General features: G+C 40.4%; 1 protein-coding gene across 2 annotated transcripts in view; it reads left to right on the forward strand.

Annotated features, from left to right (window-relative positions):
• Positions 1 to 6445, forward strand: part of RALA (RAS like proto-oncogene A) — a 70684-nt gene extending 64239 nt beyond the window's left edge. For both annotated transcript variants that reach the window (XM_024750659.1, XM_024750658.1), the window contains one exon: positions 4487 to 6445. In XM_024750659.1, the coding sequence (XP_024606427.1) occupies positions 4487 to 4609 (123 nt within the window). In that variant the 3' untranslated portion in view covers positions 4610 to 6445. The remainder of the gene's footprint in view (positions 1 to 4486) is intronic.
• Positions 6446 to 19940: the final 13495 nt, after the last annotated feature.

The raw sequence follows: 19940 nt of genomic DNA on the forward strand, positions 1-19940 counted from the left end.
TATTCTGAGCTAAGCATTTTGAGTCTGTGTCTAGTTTCGTTTCACTTTCATTTTACATGAGAACAGGGATTTCCTGTGACCTCTACTCTGGAATTAGAAGAGTCAAATTCTGTACATGCCAGGGGGGGAAATGGGGGGAAGGGAAAGAAGGGGACAGGAGGAAAGAGGGTGGGAGGAAATGAGGGCGAGCAGAAATTTTGAAAGCGTGTTTTTAAAAAGTTGGAAGAAGCTCTGTACTTTCGGGATTATCATTTGTCTGAGTTTGTCAAAACCAATTCTTCATTCTTACTCCAAATTACTTATTTCCTTCCACTTGGCAGTTGAAACAAGGCCTCCTTTACCTTAATTCATTAAGTTAGCTGATGTAAGAGTTTTCCATTGGGTTTGCTAGTTAAGATGACCTTGGTGGTTTCCAGTAGGGATTCGTTTGCAGTTTATTGCAGATACTCATCTAAAATTAGAAATCACATCTTCTAATATCCATTCTGCAGTGATGTATTCACATCAGAAAGCAGTACTGGGAGTTTTCTGCTAATCACATGTAGTTAGTTTGGAGGCTTCCTGCCCCGGCTGGTCAGCTGTGGACTTGAAGCAGAGGTGTTGCAAAATCCCCAGTCTCCAGGCTGTCAAGCTGCAGCAAGTGGGGCAAGAATTCATGGGGTTTGAACTGTCACCTGCGTGTTTCAGTACATTGCATTCTTTCTGAGCTTTTATGCTCAGTCTTCCCCTTCTTTAATTATCCGTGTCCTTTTCTGTTGGTCCTGCGTCCATTTAACTCAACCCATTAGTCTGATAGTCCTTGTTTTCTTTTTTAATTTTTATTTTATATTGGACTATAGTTGATTACCTTGTTGTGTGTCAGGTGTACAGCAAAGTGATTTAGTTACACATATGCATGCGTCTATTCTTTTTCCAATTCCTTTCCCATTTAGCTTATCGTATTGAGCAGAGTTCCCTGTGCTATACAGAGGTCCTTGTTGTTTACCTGTTTTAAATGTAGCAGTGTGTACATGTCAATCCCAATCCCAAACTCCCAATCTATCCCTCCCCCTACCCTTCCCCACTGGTAACCATAAGTTCATCCTCTAAGTCTTTGAGTCTGTTTCTTTTGCAAATAAGTTCATTTGTATCATTTTTTTTCGATTCCACATTAAGCAATATCATGTGATATTTGTCTTTCTCTGTCTGACTTAGTATAATAATCTCCAGGTCCATGCATGTTGCTGCAAATGGCACTCTTTCATTCTTCTTAATGGCTGAGTAATATTCCATTGTATATATGTACCAAATCTTTATCCATTCATCTGTTGATGGACATTTAGGTTGCTTCCATGTCTTGGGTATTGTAAACAGTGCTGCAGTGAACAATGGGGTGCATGTATCCTTTCGAACCATGTTTTTCTCTGGATATATGCCCAGGAGGGATTGCTGAATCATATAGTACCTCTATTTGTAGTTTCTTAAGGAACCACCATATTGTTCTCCATAGTAGCTGCACCAATTTACATTCCCGCCAACAGTGTAGGAGAGTTCCCTATCTCCACACCCTCTCTAGCATTTGTTGTAAATTTTTTCATGATGGCCATTCTGACTGGTGTGAGGTGATACCTCATTGTAGTTTTGATTTCCATTTCTCTAATAATTAGCAATGTTGAGCATCTCTTCATGTGCTTTTTAGCCATCTATATGTCTTCTTGGAGAAATGCCTATTTAGGTCTTCTGCCCATTTTTTCATTGGGTTGTTTGGTTTTTTGATATTGAGTCACATGAGCTGTTTTTAAATTTTAGAGATTAATCCCCTGTTGGTGACATGGTTTGCAATTATTTTCTCCCATTCTGTGGGTTGTCTTTTCATTTTGTTTATGGCTTCTTTCGCTGTGAAAAAGCTTTTATTTCCATTACTCTAGGAGATGGATGGAAAGAGATACTGCTGCGATTTATGTCAGAGTGTTCTGCCTAGGTTTTCCTCTAGGAATTGTATAGTATCCAGTCTTGCATTTAGGTCTTTAATCCATTTTGAGTTTATATTGATGCTTCCAATCCAAGAAAAATGGTATCTTTCCATCTGTTTGTGTCCTCTTTGATTATGTTCATCAGCCTCTTACAGTTGTGGTCTTTTGCCTCCTTAGTTAGGTTTATTCCTAGGTATTTTATTCTTTTCGATGTGATGGTAAATGGGTTTCTTTAATTTCTCTTTCTGATCTTTTGTTGTTAGTGTATAGAAATGCAGCAGATTTCTGTGTATTTTGTATCCTGCAACTTTACTGAACACTGATGAGCTCTAGTAATTTTCTGGTAGCATCTTTAGGATTTTCTATGTGTAGTATCATGTCATCTGCAAACAGTGATACTTCTTCTTTTCCAATTTGGATTCCCTTTCTTTTTCTTCTCTGATTGCTGTGGCTAGGACTTCCAAAACTATGTTGAATAAAAATGGCAAGAGTGGGTATCCTTGTCTCATTCCTGGTCTTAGAGGAAATGCTTTCAGCTTTTCACCATTGAGTATGTTAGCTGTGGGTTTGTCATGTATGTTGAGGTATGTTCCCTCTAGGTCCACTTTCTGGAGAGTTTTTATCACAAATCAGTGTTGCAGACAAAGCTTTTTATCAGATTCATCTATTGAGATGATCATGTGGTTTTTATTCTTTAGTTTGTTAATATGGTGTATCACACTGATTGATCTGCAGATACTGTAGAATCGTTGCATCCCTGGGATAAATCCCACTTGATTATAGTATATGATCCTTTTTAAGGTATTGTTGGATTTAGTTTGCTGAGTATTTTGTTGAGGATTTTTTCATCTATGTTCATCAGTGATATTGGCCTGTAATTTTTTTGGTGATATCTTTGGTTTTGATATCAGGGTGATGGTGGCCTCATAGAATGAGTTTGGGAGTGTTCCTTCCTCTACAGTTTTTTGGAATGCTTTCAGAAGGGTAGGAGTTAACTCTTCTCTGAATGTTTGATAGAATTTGCCTGTGAAGCCATCTGGTCCTGTACTTTTTTGTTGGGAGTTTTTTCATCACAGTTTCAATTTCATTACTTGTGATTGGTCTGTTCATATTTTCTGCTTCTTCCTGGTTCAGTCTTGGGAGATTGTACCTTTCTAGACATTTGTCCATTTTTTTCTAGGTTGTCCATTTTACCGGCATATAGTTGCTTGTAGTAGTCTCTTACAATCCTTTGTATTTCTGTGGTATCAGTTGTAACTTCTCCTTTTTCGTCTCTACTTTTATTGATTTGAACCCTCTCCCTCTTTTTCTTGATGAGTCTGGCTAAAGGTTTATCAATTTTATCTTTTCAAAGAACCAGCTTTTAGTTTCATTGATCTTTTCTGTTTTTTTGTTTTTATTTCATTTCTGTTCTGATCTTTATTTCTTTCCTTCTACTAACTGGGTTTTGTTTGTTTTTCTTTCTCTAGTTGCTCTAAGTGTAAGATTAGGTTGAGATTTTTCTGTATTTTGTATACAAGATATATTTTGCATAGCTCTGAACTTCCCTCTTAGAATGCTGTGCCCCATATATTTTGGTTTGTCTTTAGGTATTTTTTGCTTTCCTCTTTGATTTCTTCAGTGATCCATTGGTTGTTTTAGTAGCATATTGTTTAGCCTCCACGTGTTTGTTATTTTATAGGTTTTTTTCTTGTACTTAATTTCTAAGCATTGTGGTCAGAAAAGATGCTTGATATGATTTCAGTTTCCTTGAACTTGTTTTTAGTCTTAGCAAGTTTTATTCTAGAAGTAATCATTTTTTTAATCCAGAAGAATGCAAAAGTGTGACGCATAAAAGCTATTCATCACTCATCACTCTGTACAGTGAGCCCACATCCTTCTAGGCCCTTCAGTGTGTACTCGACGTTTGTTATTGATATTGAACTTGTTACAGTAGTAATTTTTAAATTATTATGCTAATATCTCCCATTATTTGCCAATTTCTAGACATCAAACAAGAATTGATAAATCCGCAAATATAGTGCAACAAACAATTGTTTTCTAGTGCCTGGTATCAGAACGATAAAGGAAGCAGTCATTTTCCACAGCTGTTTTTTAAAACAGGGTTGAAGAAAACCAGGTTAAAAACAGGGTTGAAGAAAACCAGGTTATTAAATGTGAATTTTATTAAACACAGATTACTTTAAAATTGATAAAATACATTTACTAACTATAAATTACTCAGATGTGATCCATTGAGTTTTATATCTTTGGAGCTAGCCTCACTTGTAGTGCTTTTTTCATTTTTATCTTGAAAATTCAGACGGAAAGATTAGGTTATATTATTTAAACACATTTTACCAAATTCATTTTTTCCCATTTTCTCAGTATACTTGGAGAAGCAGGCTTTAGTTGGGTGCTTTCCTCTCTCTGTACTCCCCAAACAAGAGCTCCTAAATATTCATATATATTCCCAAGGTTTACTGTTGTGATTCAGAGAAATTCCAGGCACATATGATCTACTTGATTTATTTATCGTATTTTCTTCTTTCTAGGTATTTTTTGATTTAATGAGGGAAATTCGAGCCAGAAAGATGGAAGACAGCAAAGAAAAGAATGGGAAAAAGAAGAGGAAAAGTTTAGCCAAGAGAATAAGAGAAAGATGCTGCATTTTATAATCAAAGCCCAAACTCCTTTCTTATCTTGACCATACTAAGAAATATAATTTATAAGCTTTGCCACTGAAGGCTCAATTGACTGAAATTACTTTAACATTTTGGAAATTGTTATGTGTCTCTAAAAGCATGAATTGGAACTGCACTGAGAGTCAAATTCACTTAAAAAAGAAATTAATGTGGCTTCACCAAGAAGCAAAGTCCAACTTATTTCATAATTGCCTACATGTATCACAGTCCTGAATGTGGCGTGGGCACTTGTGTTTTGCTGGCAGTCTTTCTTGAACTATTCAAGAGGTGAGATGGGGGTGGGCAATGGGAGGAAAGGCTACTTCCTCTGGTTTATTATAAAGCTTAAATTTTATATCATTTTAAATGTCTTGGTCTTCTACTGCCTTGACAAATGACAATTGTGAACATGAGAGTTAAACTGTACCACTTTTTTTAACCATTGTTATGCAAAATATAGAAGAAAAAGTTACTGGCATGATTGTTGCATATAGTTCAACTGAGAAATTCATCTGTGAATCTGCATTAATTACCCGGTGATTAACTTAGAAAAGTGGTGTAAACTTGTACATGGAAATTTTTTAATATGCCTTAATTTAGAAACCTAAAGATACCCACTTACATCATTCTGGGTGTGTCCTCACTGTGCCGTGGGCCCATTGCCCATGTGTCCTGGTGAGAGAATATATGTCAGGATGGAGGACAACGTTTGTGTAGAAGATTCTCGAGAAATTAACTGGTAGGAGTCTGTCCAAATTTAAACTGTGTGCCATACTCTGGTTCTTGAAAGTAAGGTTCCAGAGCTTCTTGATTGCTTTTAATTAAGTGTAAGGTAGTTTAAAATGAAGAACCAGCGTCTACTTGTAAGATAATTTTAGACTATGAGCATTCAGTACCAGTTATGTCTCAGTGAACCCTCTTTCTTTAAGATGCTGGTCCCTGGAAGTCCCTTTCTGCAAGTGGTGAGCATGTGGTAAGACTCTGATCTCCTTGGAGTAGAGCACAGGAAAAGCGTGGACGGTGCTAATGCGTTTTGCACTGGAACACTTCAGAAAAGTTGTGCTCGCCATCTGGTAACTTCTAAATTTGTATTCCCGAGGTTACAGTTTGTACGGGAGTTACTGGGATTATTTGTAGGCTGTGTTCGTAATGAATAACACTGTCTCTACGTTTTCCTAAAGTTAACATCGAACAACCAAACCCAAGGATAGTGCAGAAAAGATGTCTGGCACCAAACAGTAGGCCGTGTCCCCACTGTATGGCGTGCCCGCTGGAGGGCCATGATTTCAATGGGAGATTTACCACTGTCAGATTTTTCTTTTCTTTGTAATGGGACTAGGACAGTTTGATTCAACAAAGTTTTTGTTTCTTTTTGCTCAGTCCTAATTTCAGCAAGTCAAAGATGTGTTCAGGCATTCCAGGTGACAGATGTGTAGGTAAAGTTAACAAAAATAGGCTATTTAGGAACTGAACTCTTTAGATATTACATCCGGCTTGTCATATTAAATATTTGTCCTTAAAGGGTTTGAGATGTACATCTTTCATATTTTTCATAGGCTGTGCCATGTGCAGAATTAAAGTTACCAATGTAAGCGCGGCCCCGTGGGCCCAGCGATCTCCGTGTGTACTTGTTGCAGTCTCATTTAACCAGGGGTCCTAACGACTAACATTGTGACTTTGCTTTGAGACCTTTCCTCTCCTGGGTACTGAGGTGCTATGAAGCCAAATGACAAAGATGCATCACATGTCTTAGGCTGATGCCACTACCCGATTGGTTTATTTGCAATTTGAGCCATTTAAAGACCAATAAACTTTCTTTTTTTAAATGTTTGTGGTGTTACTTGATGTTTACAATATAACATGTAAAATTCAGATTTATCAACCTGGGCATCCTTACCAGAGACTTGACTACAACTAAATCTTTTGAGCCATTAGTTTAGGGACTTCTGTGTGAGAAGAATTCTGTGCCAGATTTCCTCAGTCAGGATCATCATTGCTTAGGTTTAATCAAGGCTCAGAAATGGAGGAGCCCCATGTGCAGAATTGCACGGAAGACACTCTTCTGCTGTCTTGAAAGTCACAAATGTATACACTGCTTTTAGAATACTACTCCACGCTGGAGTGGGTAGGTGGCAGCTTTATATTCATTTTCTAAATCAGAATGAGCACCAGGGATGCTTGAATTTCCAAATTGTGGCAGGAGAAACCACCCCCTTACCATTTCATCACACTTCAGGCCATTCTCTCTCATTTGATGTCTGCTGGGCAATTGTGGCCTATTAATCACACAGCCTATGGGTTAGAAACGATCTGGCCCAATACTGAACACAACCCCTCAAAATCCAATTCATTTTAATTTCCTACTTAACTCATAAGCAGTGCCAGAATGAACACATTTAAGTTATAAATGGCATCATTTTAAATCTCACTGTGTGGACCCATTTTTAACACCAATAATGGGCATGATGTTAGATGTTAGGTACCAAACAAAGCTTAGATTAAGTTGTCTCAAAGTGAATCGGAATGTCATTTTCAAAATTCTGTGACAAGGATGTAAAAAGATTCGGCAGCCTCATCTAACTGCCCTAAGAGTAAAACTATTTACCAAAACTTCCTCTAAACTTTTCAAAGTAATCCTTTTTATTTAATCCAGTGTTGGAGTAGATTCACCTGGCTGCCCACACAGGAGGGGAAGATAGCTCATGAAGTCCTAAGGGTTGGTATGGGCTAAGGAGTCTGAATGGCACCTGAAGCTAATGGAGAGCCAAAGTCCCCTTTAGCAAATTACTTTGGAAGTGAAGAGTGGCAGGTCAATGGAGGTCTTCCTTCATGACCTTAGTTTTTGATAGGTTTTTATGGACCACCTACTGTGGGCACTGCTGGGAATACAACAGATGGAAGGACAGACATTCACAGTGAAGAAAGTACCTATGTGTTCCATGCATAAGGAAAGGAAAAGAAGTTTTTAAAGAATAAGAGATTAAGCCTAGGTCTCCTTACACGGGGCTAGACCCCCTATTTGTTATGTTTGTAAATTCGTATAATAGCAAACACAGTGTGTGTATTCTGTATGCGCCATGCACGGCCTGCAGGATCTTAGTTCCCTGACCAGGGATCAAACCTGGGCCCCCTGTAGTGGAAGCACACAGCCCTAACCACTGGACTGCCAGGGAATTCCCTGTAATTTTTAACCTAATATTAACCCTGTGAGGTAGGTGCTGTCCTTAACCCCTATTTTGCAGAGGGAAAAACTGAGGCATAGAGCTGTTGAATAACTTGCCCAGGGCCACAAAGCTGGTAAAATTATTAACTGGGATTGGAAGCAAAGAAGTCTGGCTCCCGAGTCCATGCTCTGAATCACCACACAGAGGAGTGGAGACTAGAATTAATTATTCAGTGGCCCGTACTATTGTGGGAAACATCCAGGATTCCCCCAAGGCTGCACCACCTAGTCAATGATTGCCTTCAGAGTTTGCAGAGGTTGCTATGAACAGAAGAGGCCTCTTGCGCTTACAGCCTGGTTGCTAAGAGAAAGATCAAGTGTGGGAAGGAAAACCTTGTGCAGAGCTCAGCTCTGGAGTCAGCCTTACAGTGCTTTTTCCATAACATCAGTAAAGAGGCAGCATTCTTTGGCAGGCCAGAAACCTTCATCCCGTATTTCTTTAACTACAAAATAATTTCCCAGTCCTTTGCTCAAGCAGCCCTGAGTGCAGCTGTTGTGGACAACTGCCTATAGACAGGAGGTGGGCGGGGAGGGACATTCAGCCGTCTGTATTCTCAGTCCTTACAGAAGCACCATTTATGGGGAGAGAGAGGGGCCCAGAGAGCATCTAACGTCTGTTTAAGAGAAGCCATGACAGTCCAGTGGTTAGGACTCCACACTTCACTGCTGAGGGCGTGGGTTCGATCCCTGGTCGGGGAACTAAGATCCCAACAGCCGCGCGGCCAAAAAAAATCTGTTGAAGAGAGGCCCTGAGACCTGTGATAACTTGCATAACTAATCTGATAGAAAAACAAGATCACTTTTGTCAAAAGCCCCAAGGAAAGCAAACAGCTGAAGCGTTTAGGTGCTCACAAGCTCCTAGCAATTAGGAAATGCTCCTAAGGGCAAAATGTTCACAACAGCCAAAAAAGTAAGAGTCAAGCCTTGTTGAATTGGAAGAGAAAGGAGCAGGTATGAGAGCTAACTTCTGGGCCTTTGCTGGGAGAGGGCTTCTCTACAGAGGAAGCGCAAGGAATTGCAGGCTGTCGCCCTGAGTGTTGCACCGTCACATGCCAAATCTGTTTGTTGTTTATGGACTGATCTTTGTGAAGGACGCCAATTCGGCGGAAAGCTACTTAGATAGTTTTCCTGGACCCTAGAAGTCGGCTTAGAGGGGACCTTAGAATTCGCTTTGAACTTAGTCTCCATGCCTCCTTAGTCCCCTCCAGTCCATGACAATTCCTAATAAGTAGAGATGGACCGAAAGTGTGTTGGGTACACACCCTGTGACATAGAAGGCACTCAATAAGTGTGACTCTCACCAGCAACATGTCTAAATCCCACTCCTGTTCAAGGCCCACCTCAGATATCCCTCCTCTTTGCAGCTGGTAGACAGTTGGGATACAAAGTAGTGGGTGGGTCTTATAGTCAAAAGATATGTGGTTGTTGGCCAAGGTGGGGGGAAAAATACATTCTTGGGGGGGGGCAATATGGCAGGATCTACTCAAATATAAAAAGCACATACCTCAATATTCACAAAATTTCCTTTTTCTCTCTCTCTCTAAGGAAACAATTGCACATGTGCCCAGAGTCATGCACAAGGTGATTCACTGTAGCATTATTTACTAAGGAACACTGAGAACTACCTAAATGTCTAGGAACTGAGGAATGGCTAAATAAACCTAACATAGTTAGACAATCAATGCTATACAGCAGTTCAAAGGAACAGACTAGAGATATTTATCAGCACAGAGAGATCTCTACAATATTCTTGGGTCAAAAATGCATCTTGCACCACGATACAAACATTACAACTTTTTGGCAAAACCCATATACAAACAACACCATGTACATGCTCTGAGTTTATCTTGAGAAAGATATTTTTAATCTAGACGGATATACCTGAAATACATAATAATGGTTACCCATGAGAGGATGGTGAAAAGGGAAAGGATTTGAGGGTTTAAACTTTATCTTCATTTTTAAATGAAGAATGCAATCATGTATTATGCATATAACTGAAATTAATTTTCTTAAATATATGATTACATGTAGCCAAAAAAGGCCATATAACTAGAATATACAGAGAACTCTCAAAACTCAACATTAAACTATTAGAAAATAGACAAAAGACATAAACAAATATTTCATTAAATGGCAAATAAACACATGAAAAGATGTTCATCATCATTAGCCATTAGGGAAATGCCAAGTTAAATACACTATCAAGAGAGTTAGAAGACAAATCTCCCACCAAGAGAAAATATTTGCAAAAGACACACCTGTTAGAGGACTGTTATCCAAAATATGCAAAGAACTCTGCAATCTCAACAATAAGAAAATAAGCCAATTTTAAAACTGGGCCAAAGACCCTAACAGACACTTCACGAAAAAAGATTAACAGATGACAGGGACTTCCCTGGTAGGTGCTGGTGGTCCAGTGGTAAAGAATCTGCCTTCCAATGCAGGGGACACAGGTTCGATCCCTGGTCGGAGAAATAAGATCCCACATGGCGCGGGGCAACTAAGCTGGTGCGCCACAACTACTGAACTCGCATGCCTCAATGAGAGAGCCCATGTGCCGCAAACTACAGAGCCCACGTGCCCTGGAGCCCGTGCGCCACAACTACAGAGCCCACGTACCCTGGAGCCCGTGCGCCGCAACTACAGAGCCCACGTGCCCTGGAGCCCATGCCCTGGAGCCCGTGTGCTGCAACTACAGAGCCCACGTGCCCTGGAGCCTGTGCGCCACAACTAGAGAGAGAGCCCACACACCACCAATAGAGAGAAGGTTGTACACAGCAACGAAGACCTGACGCAGCCAAAAAAATAAAAATTTAACAATTTATATATAAATTCAAGGGATTCAGAATAGCCAAAACAGTCTTGAAAAAAAAAAAGTCCTGATTTCAAAACTTACTACAAAGCTAGAGTAATCAAGTCTGTGGTACTGGCATAAGAACAGACAAATAGATAACAATAGAACTGAGAGTCCAAAAACAAATCCTCACATTTATAGTCAATCCCTCTTGAACAAGGGTGCCAAGACAATTCAATGGGAAAGAATAGTTTTTCAACAAAATGGTTCTGGGACAACAGGATAGCCACAAATAAGAGAAAGAAATTGTATTCCTTCTTCATACCATACACAAAAATTAACTCAAAATGGATCACTGACCTAAAACGTGAGAACTAAACTACAAAATTCTTAGAAGAAAACAAATAAATCTTTATAACCTTAGATTAGGCAAAGCCTTCTACACTATAACACACACACCAAAAAAACCAAAATTGAACCATCAAAATTTTAAAGTTTTGTGCTTCAAAGAATACCACCAAGAAAACATAAATACAACCCACAGAATGGAAGAAAATATTTCCAAATAATATATCTGATAAGGAACTTGCATCTAGGCTATATTTTTAAAAACTCAACAATAAAACGCAAATAACCCAATTTAAAATGGACAGAAGATCCAAAAACATTTTTTTCCTAAAAAAAAATGTAAATGGCCAATAAGCACATGAAAAGATGCTCACAGACAGAATCAAGATGGTGGACTAGAAGGACGTGGAGCTCACCTCCTCCCACAAATACATCAAAAACACATCTACAGGGACTTCCCTGTAGATGGCGCAGTGGTTAAGAATCCAGCTGCCAGTGCAGGGGACATGGGTTCGAGCCCTGGTCCGGGATGACCCCACATGCCATGAAGCAACTAAGCCCATGCACCACAACTACTGACCCTGCTCTCTAAAGCCCACGAGCCACAACTACTGAGCCTGCCCTCTAGAGCCCACGAGCCACAACTACTGAAGCCTGTGCACCTAGAGCCTGTGCTCCACAACCAGAGAAGCCACTGCAATGAGAAGGGCTATGAAGAGTAGCCCCTGCTCACTGCAACTACAGAAAAGCCCGTGTGCAGCAATGAAGACCCAATGCAGCCAAAAATAAATTATTTTTAAAAGTTAAATAGAAAAAAACCAACACATCTACATGTGGAACAATCCTCACAGAACAGCTACTTAATACTGGCAACATATCTCAGACACCCAAAAGTGCAAGCAATCTCCACAATAAGGGGTGGAATGAAAGAAAAAGAAAAGAAAAGGAATCAGGACAGGATGTGCACCCTTGGGAGGGAAGTGTGAAAGAGGAAATGCTCCTGCACCCTGGGAAGACCCTTCACTGGAAGGCAAATCAGCCAGGACAGAAAGGGAGCTTCTGAGGCTGGGAGGAGAGTGCAACAGCCGGTTTGAGGCAGGCAGAGGAGAGCCAGACCTGCACAGAGGGCCTGTGCCACCTCTCTGCACTCCCCAGCCTGAGACTCACATCAGCTGGTGCATACAGGGGCAGGATGCTGAAACTCTGGCTTCAGAGGACAGACCCAGGGAGAGGACAGGGTTGACTGCATGGAAGCAGCCTGAAGGGGCTAGAGCATGGCACAGGCCACAACTGGTGGCTTAGGTGGAAGACAACCAGGCCCACGGCAGAAGCGAAGCACCGTTATTAAGGGGCACACGCAGGGAGGGGCAGGGCCCTCCACAGCAGCCTATGTCTCAGCGTGCTCTCAGCTGGCATGGTGCCACCTCTATGAGCTTTGGGATCACTCAAGCACCAGGGGCTGGCCCACACGTGGAGGTGGGGCTGAAATCAGAGCTGAGGGGCCGCATGACTTAGGAAGCAGGGCTGAAATCTGAGCCCTCTCCCCACAGCATGCCATCCATGGATTTATGCCACCACCAGCAGCTTTGTAAGCTCAGTGCCTGTGGGGCATTCAAGTGGACTACGGGTGCTCCCTCGGCTGGGACGGGTCTGGCCTTAGCAGCTGTGGGCTCTGTGGGCGCACACTTGGAGGCTGGGCTGGGTGCTGGGCTGTTTCCACAGCTCCCACAGCAAATCCAGGTGCATGGCTCCTGTGGTCCTGATACCTGACTTCAGTGGATCTGCACCTACAGATCAGCGCTGGTGGCTTTGGGAACACAGCACCTGAGGGACACCCAGGCCAACTGCCTGCATCCCCACAGTAGAGGTGAGGCCGAGGACAGTGCGAACAACAGTATCCTGTGTAAGTCCACACAACAGGTGTCAGGTGACAGCACAGAAAATACTCCCGGGTGGAAATCTCCAGCGGAGGAATCCTTGGGGCTCCTGTCCCAGCAGGACCACTCCAATCCTTCCTGCCTCAAACCGAAGCTCAGAAACAGATGTGGAGGCTTCTACTCCAACAGCTGGGAAGCAGATCCTGCCCCTGACAGGGCTGTGACAACCACAGAGCAAAGAGGCAGCCTTGCTCAACAGCCAGTGCAGGCTGTGGTCATCAAAACACCAGTCAAACCCCCTATCAAGGGGATAATGGCTAGCACACACTGAGGAAAGGTGCAGCAGACACCCCTACTAAAAACAGCCCTCGCGACAAAAATATTAGACGCACGGAGGCCACACAGGGACACTCCCACATATAAGCAGCACTTTAAGACCACAGTAGATCACTGTTTCTCCTAAATTCATAGAGTAAGAGAAATATAAGTAAAATGAAGAAGCAGAGGAACCACTCCCAACTAAAAGATCAAGAGAATTCTCCTGAAAGAACAATGAAACAGAACTATTCAGTCTAATACATACTCAGTTCAAAAAGGAGATAATGAAAATACTGACGTAATTAAGAAAGGTTACCATAGAAATGCAGATTACTGTAGGAACTAGAAAATATAAAGAACAGCCTAGAAAAATTAGAGAACTCATTTGCCAAGACAAAAGCTATGCTAAAGGCAATGAATAGAAGATTGGATAATGCAGAATAAATAAGTGATCTGGAAGATAAAATAATGGAAATAAACCAATCAGAACAGCAGAAAGAAAGACAAATAAAAATGAAAGCAATATAAGAGTCCTATGGGATAATATAAAGCATGTCAATCTATGTATAATAGGGGGCCCAGAAGGAGAAGAGAAAAGGGGATCAAAAAGGTATTTGAAGAAATTATGGCTGAAAACTTCCCTAACCTAAAGAAAGAAACAGATGTCCAAGCACAGGAAGGACAGAGGGTCCCAAACAAGATGAACCCAAACCGACCTACACCAAGGCATACTGTAATTAAAATGGCAAAAGTTAAAGAGAGGATTCTAAAGGCAGCAAGAGAAGAAGAGTTAATTACAAGGGAACCCTCATAAGGACATCAGCTGATTTCTTTACAGAAACGTTGCAGGCCAGAAGGGAGTGGTAAGACATATTCAAAGTCCTAAAAGGGAAAAATATGCAACCTAGGATACTCTACACAGCAAGAATATAATTTAGAATAGGAGAGAGAAAAAATTTCTCAGACAAGCAAAAACTATAGAAATAAAGCAGTACTAAACCTACCCTAAAAGAAATATTGAAAGGTCTTCTCTAAATAGAAAAGAAGCAAGAATCTATGGGAAAGAGAAAATCACAATTGGAAACTAAATCACTCAAATAAGACAGTACACAAATTGAAAAACTAAAAATAAAAATACTTTTGTGAAAGCAATGATAACCACAATGAACAGCAAAAGGATAAACATGAAGATGTAAAAGAGGACATCAAAAATCATAAAACACTGGGGAGGAGAGTAAGAAAATGTAGATTTTGTTTTTTTAGAATGTGTTTGAGCCTATATGACAATCAATCTAAAGCAAGTAGCCATAGGAAGGGATTAACATACTTGAGAAACACGGTAACCACAACTCAAAAACATACAATAGATTCACAAAAATCAAAAAGAACACAAGCATAATACAAAAGAAAACTATCAAGCCGCAACAGGAGAAACAAAATGAAAAAGAAAGGAAGAAGAAATACAAAATCAGCTGGAAAACAGGTTTAAAATGGCAATAAATACGTATCTATCAATAATTACTTTAAATGTCAATGGACTACATGCTCCAGTCAAAAGACAGAGTGGCAGACTGGATGAAAAACAAGAGCCTACAGTATGCTGCCTATAAGGGACTCCTCTGTTTCATTGTCCTTCTTTATCTTTCTTAGTGGTCTTTGTTTTAAAGTCTATTTTGTCTGATATGAGTATTGCTACCCCCACTTTGTCATTTCCATCTGCATGAAATACCTTTTTCCATCTCCTCTCTTTCAATCTAAGTGTCCTTTAACCATACATATGTATATGTATGGCTGAATCAATTTGCTGTGCATCTGAAACTAACACATTATAAATCAACTATACTCCAATATAAAATAAAGATTTTTTTAAAAAGCAAAAATAAACAAATGGGATTTAAACTTATAAGCTTTTGCACACCAAAGGAAACCATAAAGAAAATGAAAAGACAACCTACAGACAGGGAGAAAATATTTGCAAATGAAGCAACCAACAAGGGATTAATCTCCAAAATATACAAATAGCTCATGCAGCTCAATACTAAAAAAACAACTAACCCAATCAAAAAAACAAACAAAAAAAAGGGCAGAAGACCTAAATAGACATTTCTCCAAATAAGACAACAGACGGCCTAATAGTCACATGAAAAGATGCTCAACATCACAAATTAACAGAGAAATGCAAATCAAAACTACAATGAGGTACCACTTCACAACAGTCAGAATGGCCATCATTAAAAAGTCTACAAACAACAAATACTGGAGAGGGTGTGGAGAAAAGGGAACCCTCCTACACTGTTGGTGGGAATGTAAATTGGTACAGCCACTGTGGAAAACAGTACAGAGGGTCCTCAAGAAAACTAAAAATAGAGTTGCCATATGATCCAGCAATCCCACTCCTGAGCATATCTCCAGACAAAACTATAATTCAAAAAGATATGCACCCCTATGTTCATAGCAGCACTATTTACAATAGCCAAGACATGGAAACAACCTAAATGTCCCTGGACAGATGAAAGGTAAAGAAGATGTGGTGTATGTATATACAATGGAGTATTACTCAGCCATAAAAAAGAATGAAATAATGTGGTTTGAAGCAACATGGATGGACCTGAAAATTATCATACTAAGTGAAGTCAGAATGAGAAAGACAAATGCATATGATATCACTCATATGTGCAATCGAAAATATGACACACACAGAGATTGGTTCAAGATGGCGGAGAAGGAGGACATGCTCTCACTTCCTCTTTCAAGAACACCGGAATCACAACTAACAGCTGATCATCGACAGGAAGACACTGGAACTCACCAAAACAAGATACCCCACATGCAAAGACAAAGGAGAAGCCGCAGTGAGACGGTAGGAGGGGCGCCATCACAATAAAATCAAATCCCATAACTGCTGGGTGGGTGACTCACAAACTGGAGAACACTTATACCACAGAAGCCCACCCACTGGAGTGAAGGTTCTGAGCCCCACGTCAGGCTTCGCAACCTGGGGGTCCAGCAACGGAAGGAGGAATTCCTAGAAAATCAGACTTTGAAGGCTACTGGGAATTGATTGCAGGACTTTGGCAGCACTGGGGGAAATAGAGACTCCACTCTTGGAGGGCATGCTCAAAGTAGTGTGCTCATCGGGAACCAGGGGAAGGAGCAGTGACCCCAGGGGAGACTGAACCAGACCTACCTGCTAGTGTTGGAGGGTCTCCTGCAGAGGTGGGGGGAAGCTGTGGCTCACCAAGGGACAAGGAAGTTCTGTGGCAGCAGAAGTTCTGGGAAGTACTCCTGGGCATGAGCCCTCCCAGAGTCCGCCATCAGCCCCACCAAAGAGCCCAGGTAGGCTCCAGCGTTGGGTTGCCTCAGGCCAAACAACCAACAGGGACGGAACGAAGCCCCACCCATCAGCAGACAACTGGATTAAAGTTTTACTGAGCTCTGCCCACCAGAGCAACAGCCAGCTCTACCCTCCACCAGTCCCTCCCATCAGGAAACTTCCACAAGCCTCTTAGATAGCCTCATCCACCAGAGGGCAGACAGCAGAAGCAAGAAGAACTACAATCCTGCAGCCTGTGAAACAAAACATACATTCACAGAAAGACAAGATTAAAAGGCAGAGGACTATGTACCAGATGAAAGAAGAAGATAAATCCCCTGAAAAACAACTACATGAAGTGGAGATAGGCAACCTTCCAGAAAAAGAATCCAGAATAATGATAGTGAAGATGATCCAGGACCTCAGAAAAAGAATGCACACAAAGATTGAGAAGATGCAAAAACTGTTTAACAAAGACCTAGAAGAATTATAGAAGAAACAAACAGAGATGAACAATACAATAACTGAAATGAAAACTACACTAGAAGGAATCAATAGCAGAATAACTGAGGCAGAAGAATGGATAAGTGACCTGGAAGACAGAATGGAGGAATTCACTGTCACAGAACAGAATAAAGAAAAAATAATTAAAAGAAATGAAGACAGCCTAAGAGACCTCTGGGACAACATTAAACGCAACAACATTCACAATATAGGGGTCCCAGAAGAAGAGAGAAAGGACCAGAGAAAATATTTGAAGAGATTATAGTCAAAAACTTCCCTAACATGAGAAAGGAAATAGCCACCCAAGTCCAGGAAGCACAGCGAGTCCCATACAGGATAAACCCAAGGAGAAACATGCCGAGACACATAGTAATCAAATTGGCAAAAATTAAAGACAAAGAAAAATTATTGAAAGCAGCAAGGGAAAATGACAAATAACATACAAGGGAACTCCCGTAAGATTAACAGCTGATTTCTCAGCAGAAATTCAAAAGCCAGACGGAGTGGCATGATATACTTAAAGTGATGAAAGGGAAGAACCTACAACCAAGATTACCCTACCCAGCAAGGATCTCATTCAGATTCGATGGAGAAATCAAAAGCTTTACAGACAAACAAAAGCTAAGAGAATTCAGCACCACCAAACCAGCTCTACAACAAAGCAACTTCTCTATGAAACACAAGAGAAGAAAGGGACCTACAAAAACAAACCCAAAACAATTAAGAAAATGGTAATAGTAACATACATATTGATAATTACCTTAAATGTGAATGGATTAAATGCTCCAACCAAAAGACACAGGCTTGCTGAACGGATATAAGACAAGACCCATATATACGCTGTCTACAAGAGACCCACTTCAGACCTAGGGACACATACAGACTGAAAGCGAGAGGATGGAAAAAGATATTCCATGCAAATGGAAATCAAAAGAAAGCTGGAGTAGCAATACTTAGATACAATAGACTTTAAAATAAAGAATGTTACAAGAGACAAGGAAGGACACTACATAATGATCAAGGGACCAATCCAAGAAGATATAACAATTATAAATACATATGCACCCAACATAGGAGCACCTCAATACATAAGGGAACTGCTAACAGCCCTAAAAGAGGAAATCGACAGGAACAAAATAATAGTGGGGGACATTAACACCTTACTTAAACCAATGTACAGATCATCCAAACAGAAAATTAATAAAGAAACACAAGCTTTAAATGACACAATACACCAGATAGATTTAATTGATATTTATAGGACATTCCATCCAAAAAAAAGCAGATTACACTTTCTTCTCAAGTGCGCACGGAACATTCACCAGGATAGATCACATCTTGGGTCGCAAATCAAGCCTCAGTAAATTTAAGAAAACTGAAATTACATCAAACATCTTTTCTGACCACAATGCTATGAGATTGGAAATCAATTACAGGGAAATAAACGTAAAAAACACAAACACATGGAGTCTAAACAATACGTTACTAAATAACCAAGAGATCACTAAAGAAATCAAAGAGGAAATAAAAAAATACCTAGAGACAAATGACAATGAAAACACGACGATCTAAAATGTATGGGATACATCAAAAGCAGTTCTAAGAGGGAAGTTTATAGCTATACAAGCCTACTTCAAGAAACAAGAAAAATCTCAAATAAACAGTCAAAACGTACACCTAAAGGAACTAGAGAAAGAAGAACAAACAAAACCCAAAGTTAAAAGGAAAGAAATCATAAAGATCAGAGGAGAAATAGAAACAAAGAAAACAACAGAAAGATCAATAAAACTAAAATCTGGATCTTTGAGAAGATAAACAAAATTGATAAACCATTAGCCAGACTCATCAAGAGAAAGAGGGAGAAGACTCAAAGCAATAAAATTAGAAAGAAAAAAGGAGAAGTTACAACAGACACCGCAGAAATACAAAGCATCCTAAGAGACTACTATAAGCAACTCTATGCCAATAAAATGGAAAACCTGGAAAAAACAGAAATGCAGATCACTGGAACTGGATAGAAAGCCCAGAGATAAACCCACACACCTATGGTTAACTAATCTATGACAAAGGAGGCAAGGATATACAATGGAGAAAAGACAGTCTCTTCAATAAATGGTGCTGGGAAAACTTGACAGCTACACGTAAAAGAATGAAATTAGAACACTCCCTAACACCACACACAAAAATAAACTCAAAATGTATTAGAGACCTAAATGTAAGACGGGGCACTATAAAACTCTTAAGAGGAAAACGTAGGAAGAACACTCTTTGACATAAATCACAGCAAAATATTTTTTTATCCACTTGTAGAGTAATGGAAATAAAAAACAAAAATAAACAAATGGGACCTACTGAAAGCTTTTGCACAGCAAAGGAAACCATAAACAAGACGAAAAGACAACCCTCGGAATGGGAGAAAATATTTGCAAATGAACCATCAGACAAAAGATCAATCTCCAAAATATATAAACAGCTTATGCAGCTCAATATTCAAAAAACAAACAGGGCTTCCCTGCTGGCACAGTGGGTGAGAGTCCGCCTGCTGATGCAGGGGACATGGGTTCGTGCCCCGGTCCGGGAAATTCCACATGCCCTGGAGCAGCTACGCCCGTGAGCCATGGCCGCTGAGCCTGTGCTCCACTACGGGAGAGACCACAATGGTGAGAGGCCCGTGTACTGCAAAAACAAACAAACAACCCAATCCAAAAATGGGCAGAAGATCTAAATAGACATTTCTCCAAAGCAGACACTCCACAACAGGAGAGGCCGCAACAGTGAGAGACCCGCGTACCGCAAAAAAAAAAAAGACACATGCACCCCAATGTTCATTGCAGCACTATTTCCAATAGCCAGGTCATGGAAGCAACATAAAAGCCCATCAACAGATGAATGGATAAAGAAGATGTGAGGGGGGGACCTTGAAGATGGCGGAAGAGTAAGACGCG

This window comes from Neophocaena asiaeorientalis, unplaced genomic scaffold, assembly GCF_003031525.2.
Source record: "Neophocaena asiaeorientalis asiaeorientalis breed wild unplaced genomic scaffold, Neophocaena_asiaeorientalis_V1.1 scaffold60, whole genome shotgun sequence".
Lineage (NCBI taxonomy): Eukaryota > Metazoa > Chordata > Mammalia > Artiodactyla > Phocoenidae > Neophocaena > Neophocaena asiaeorientalis.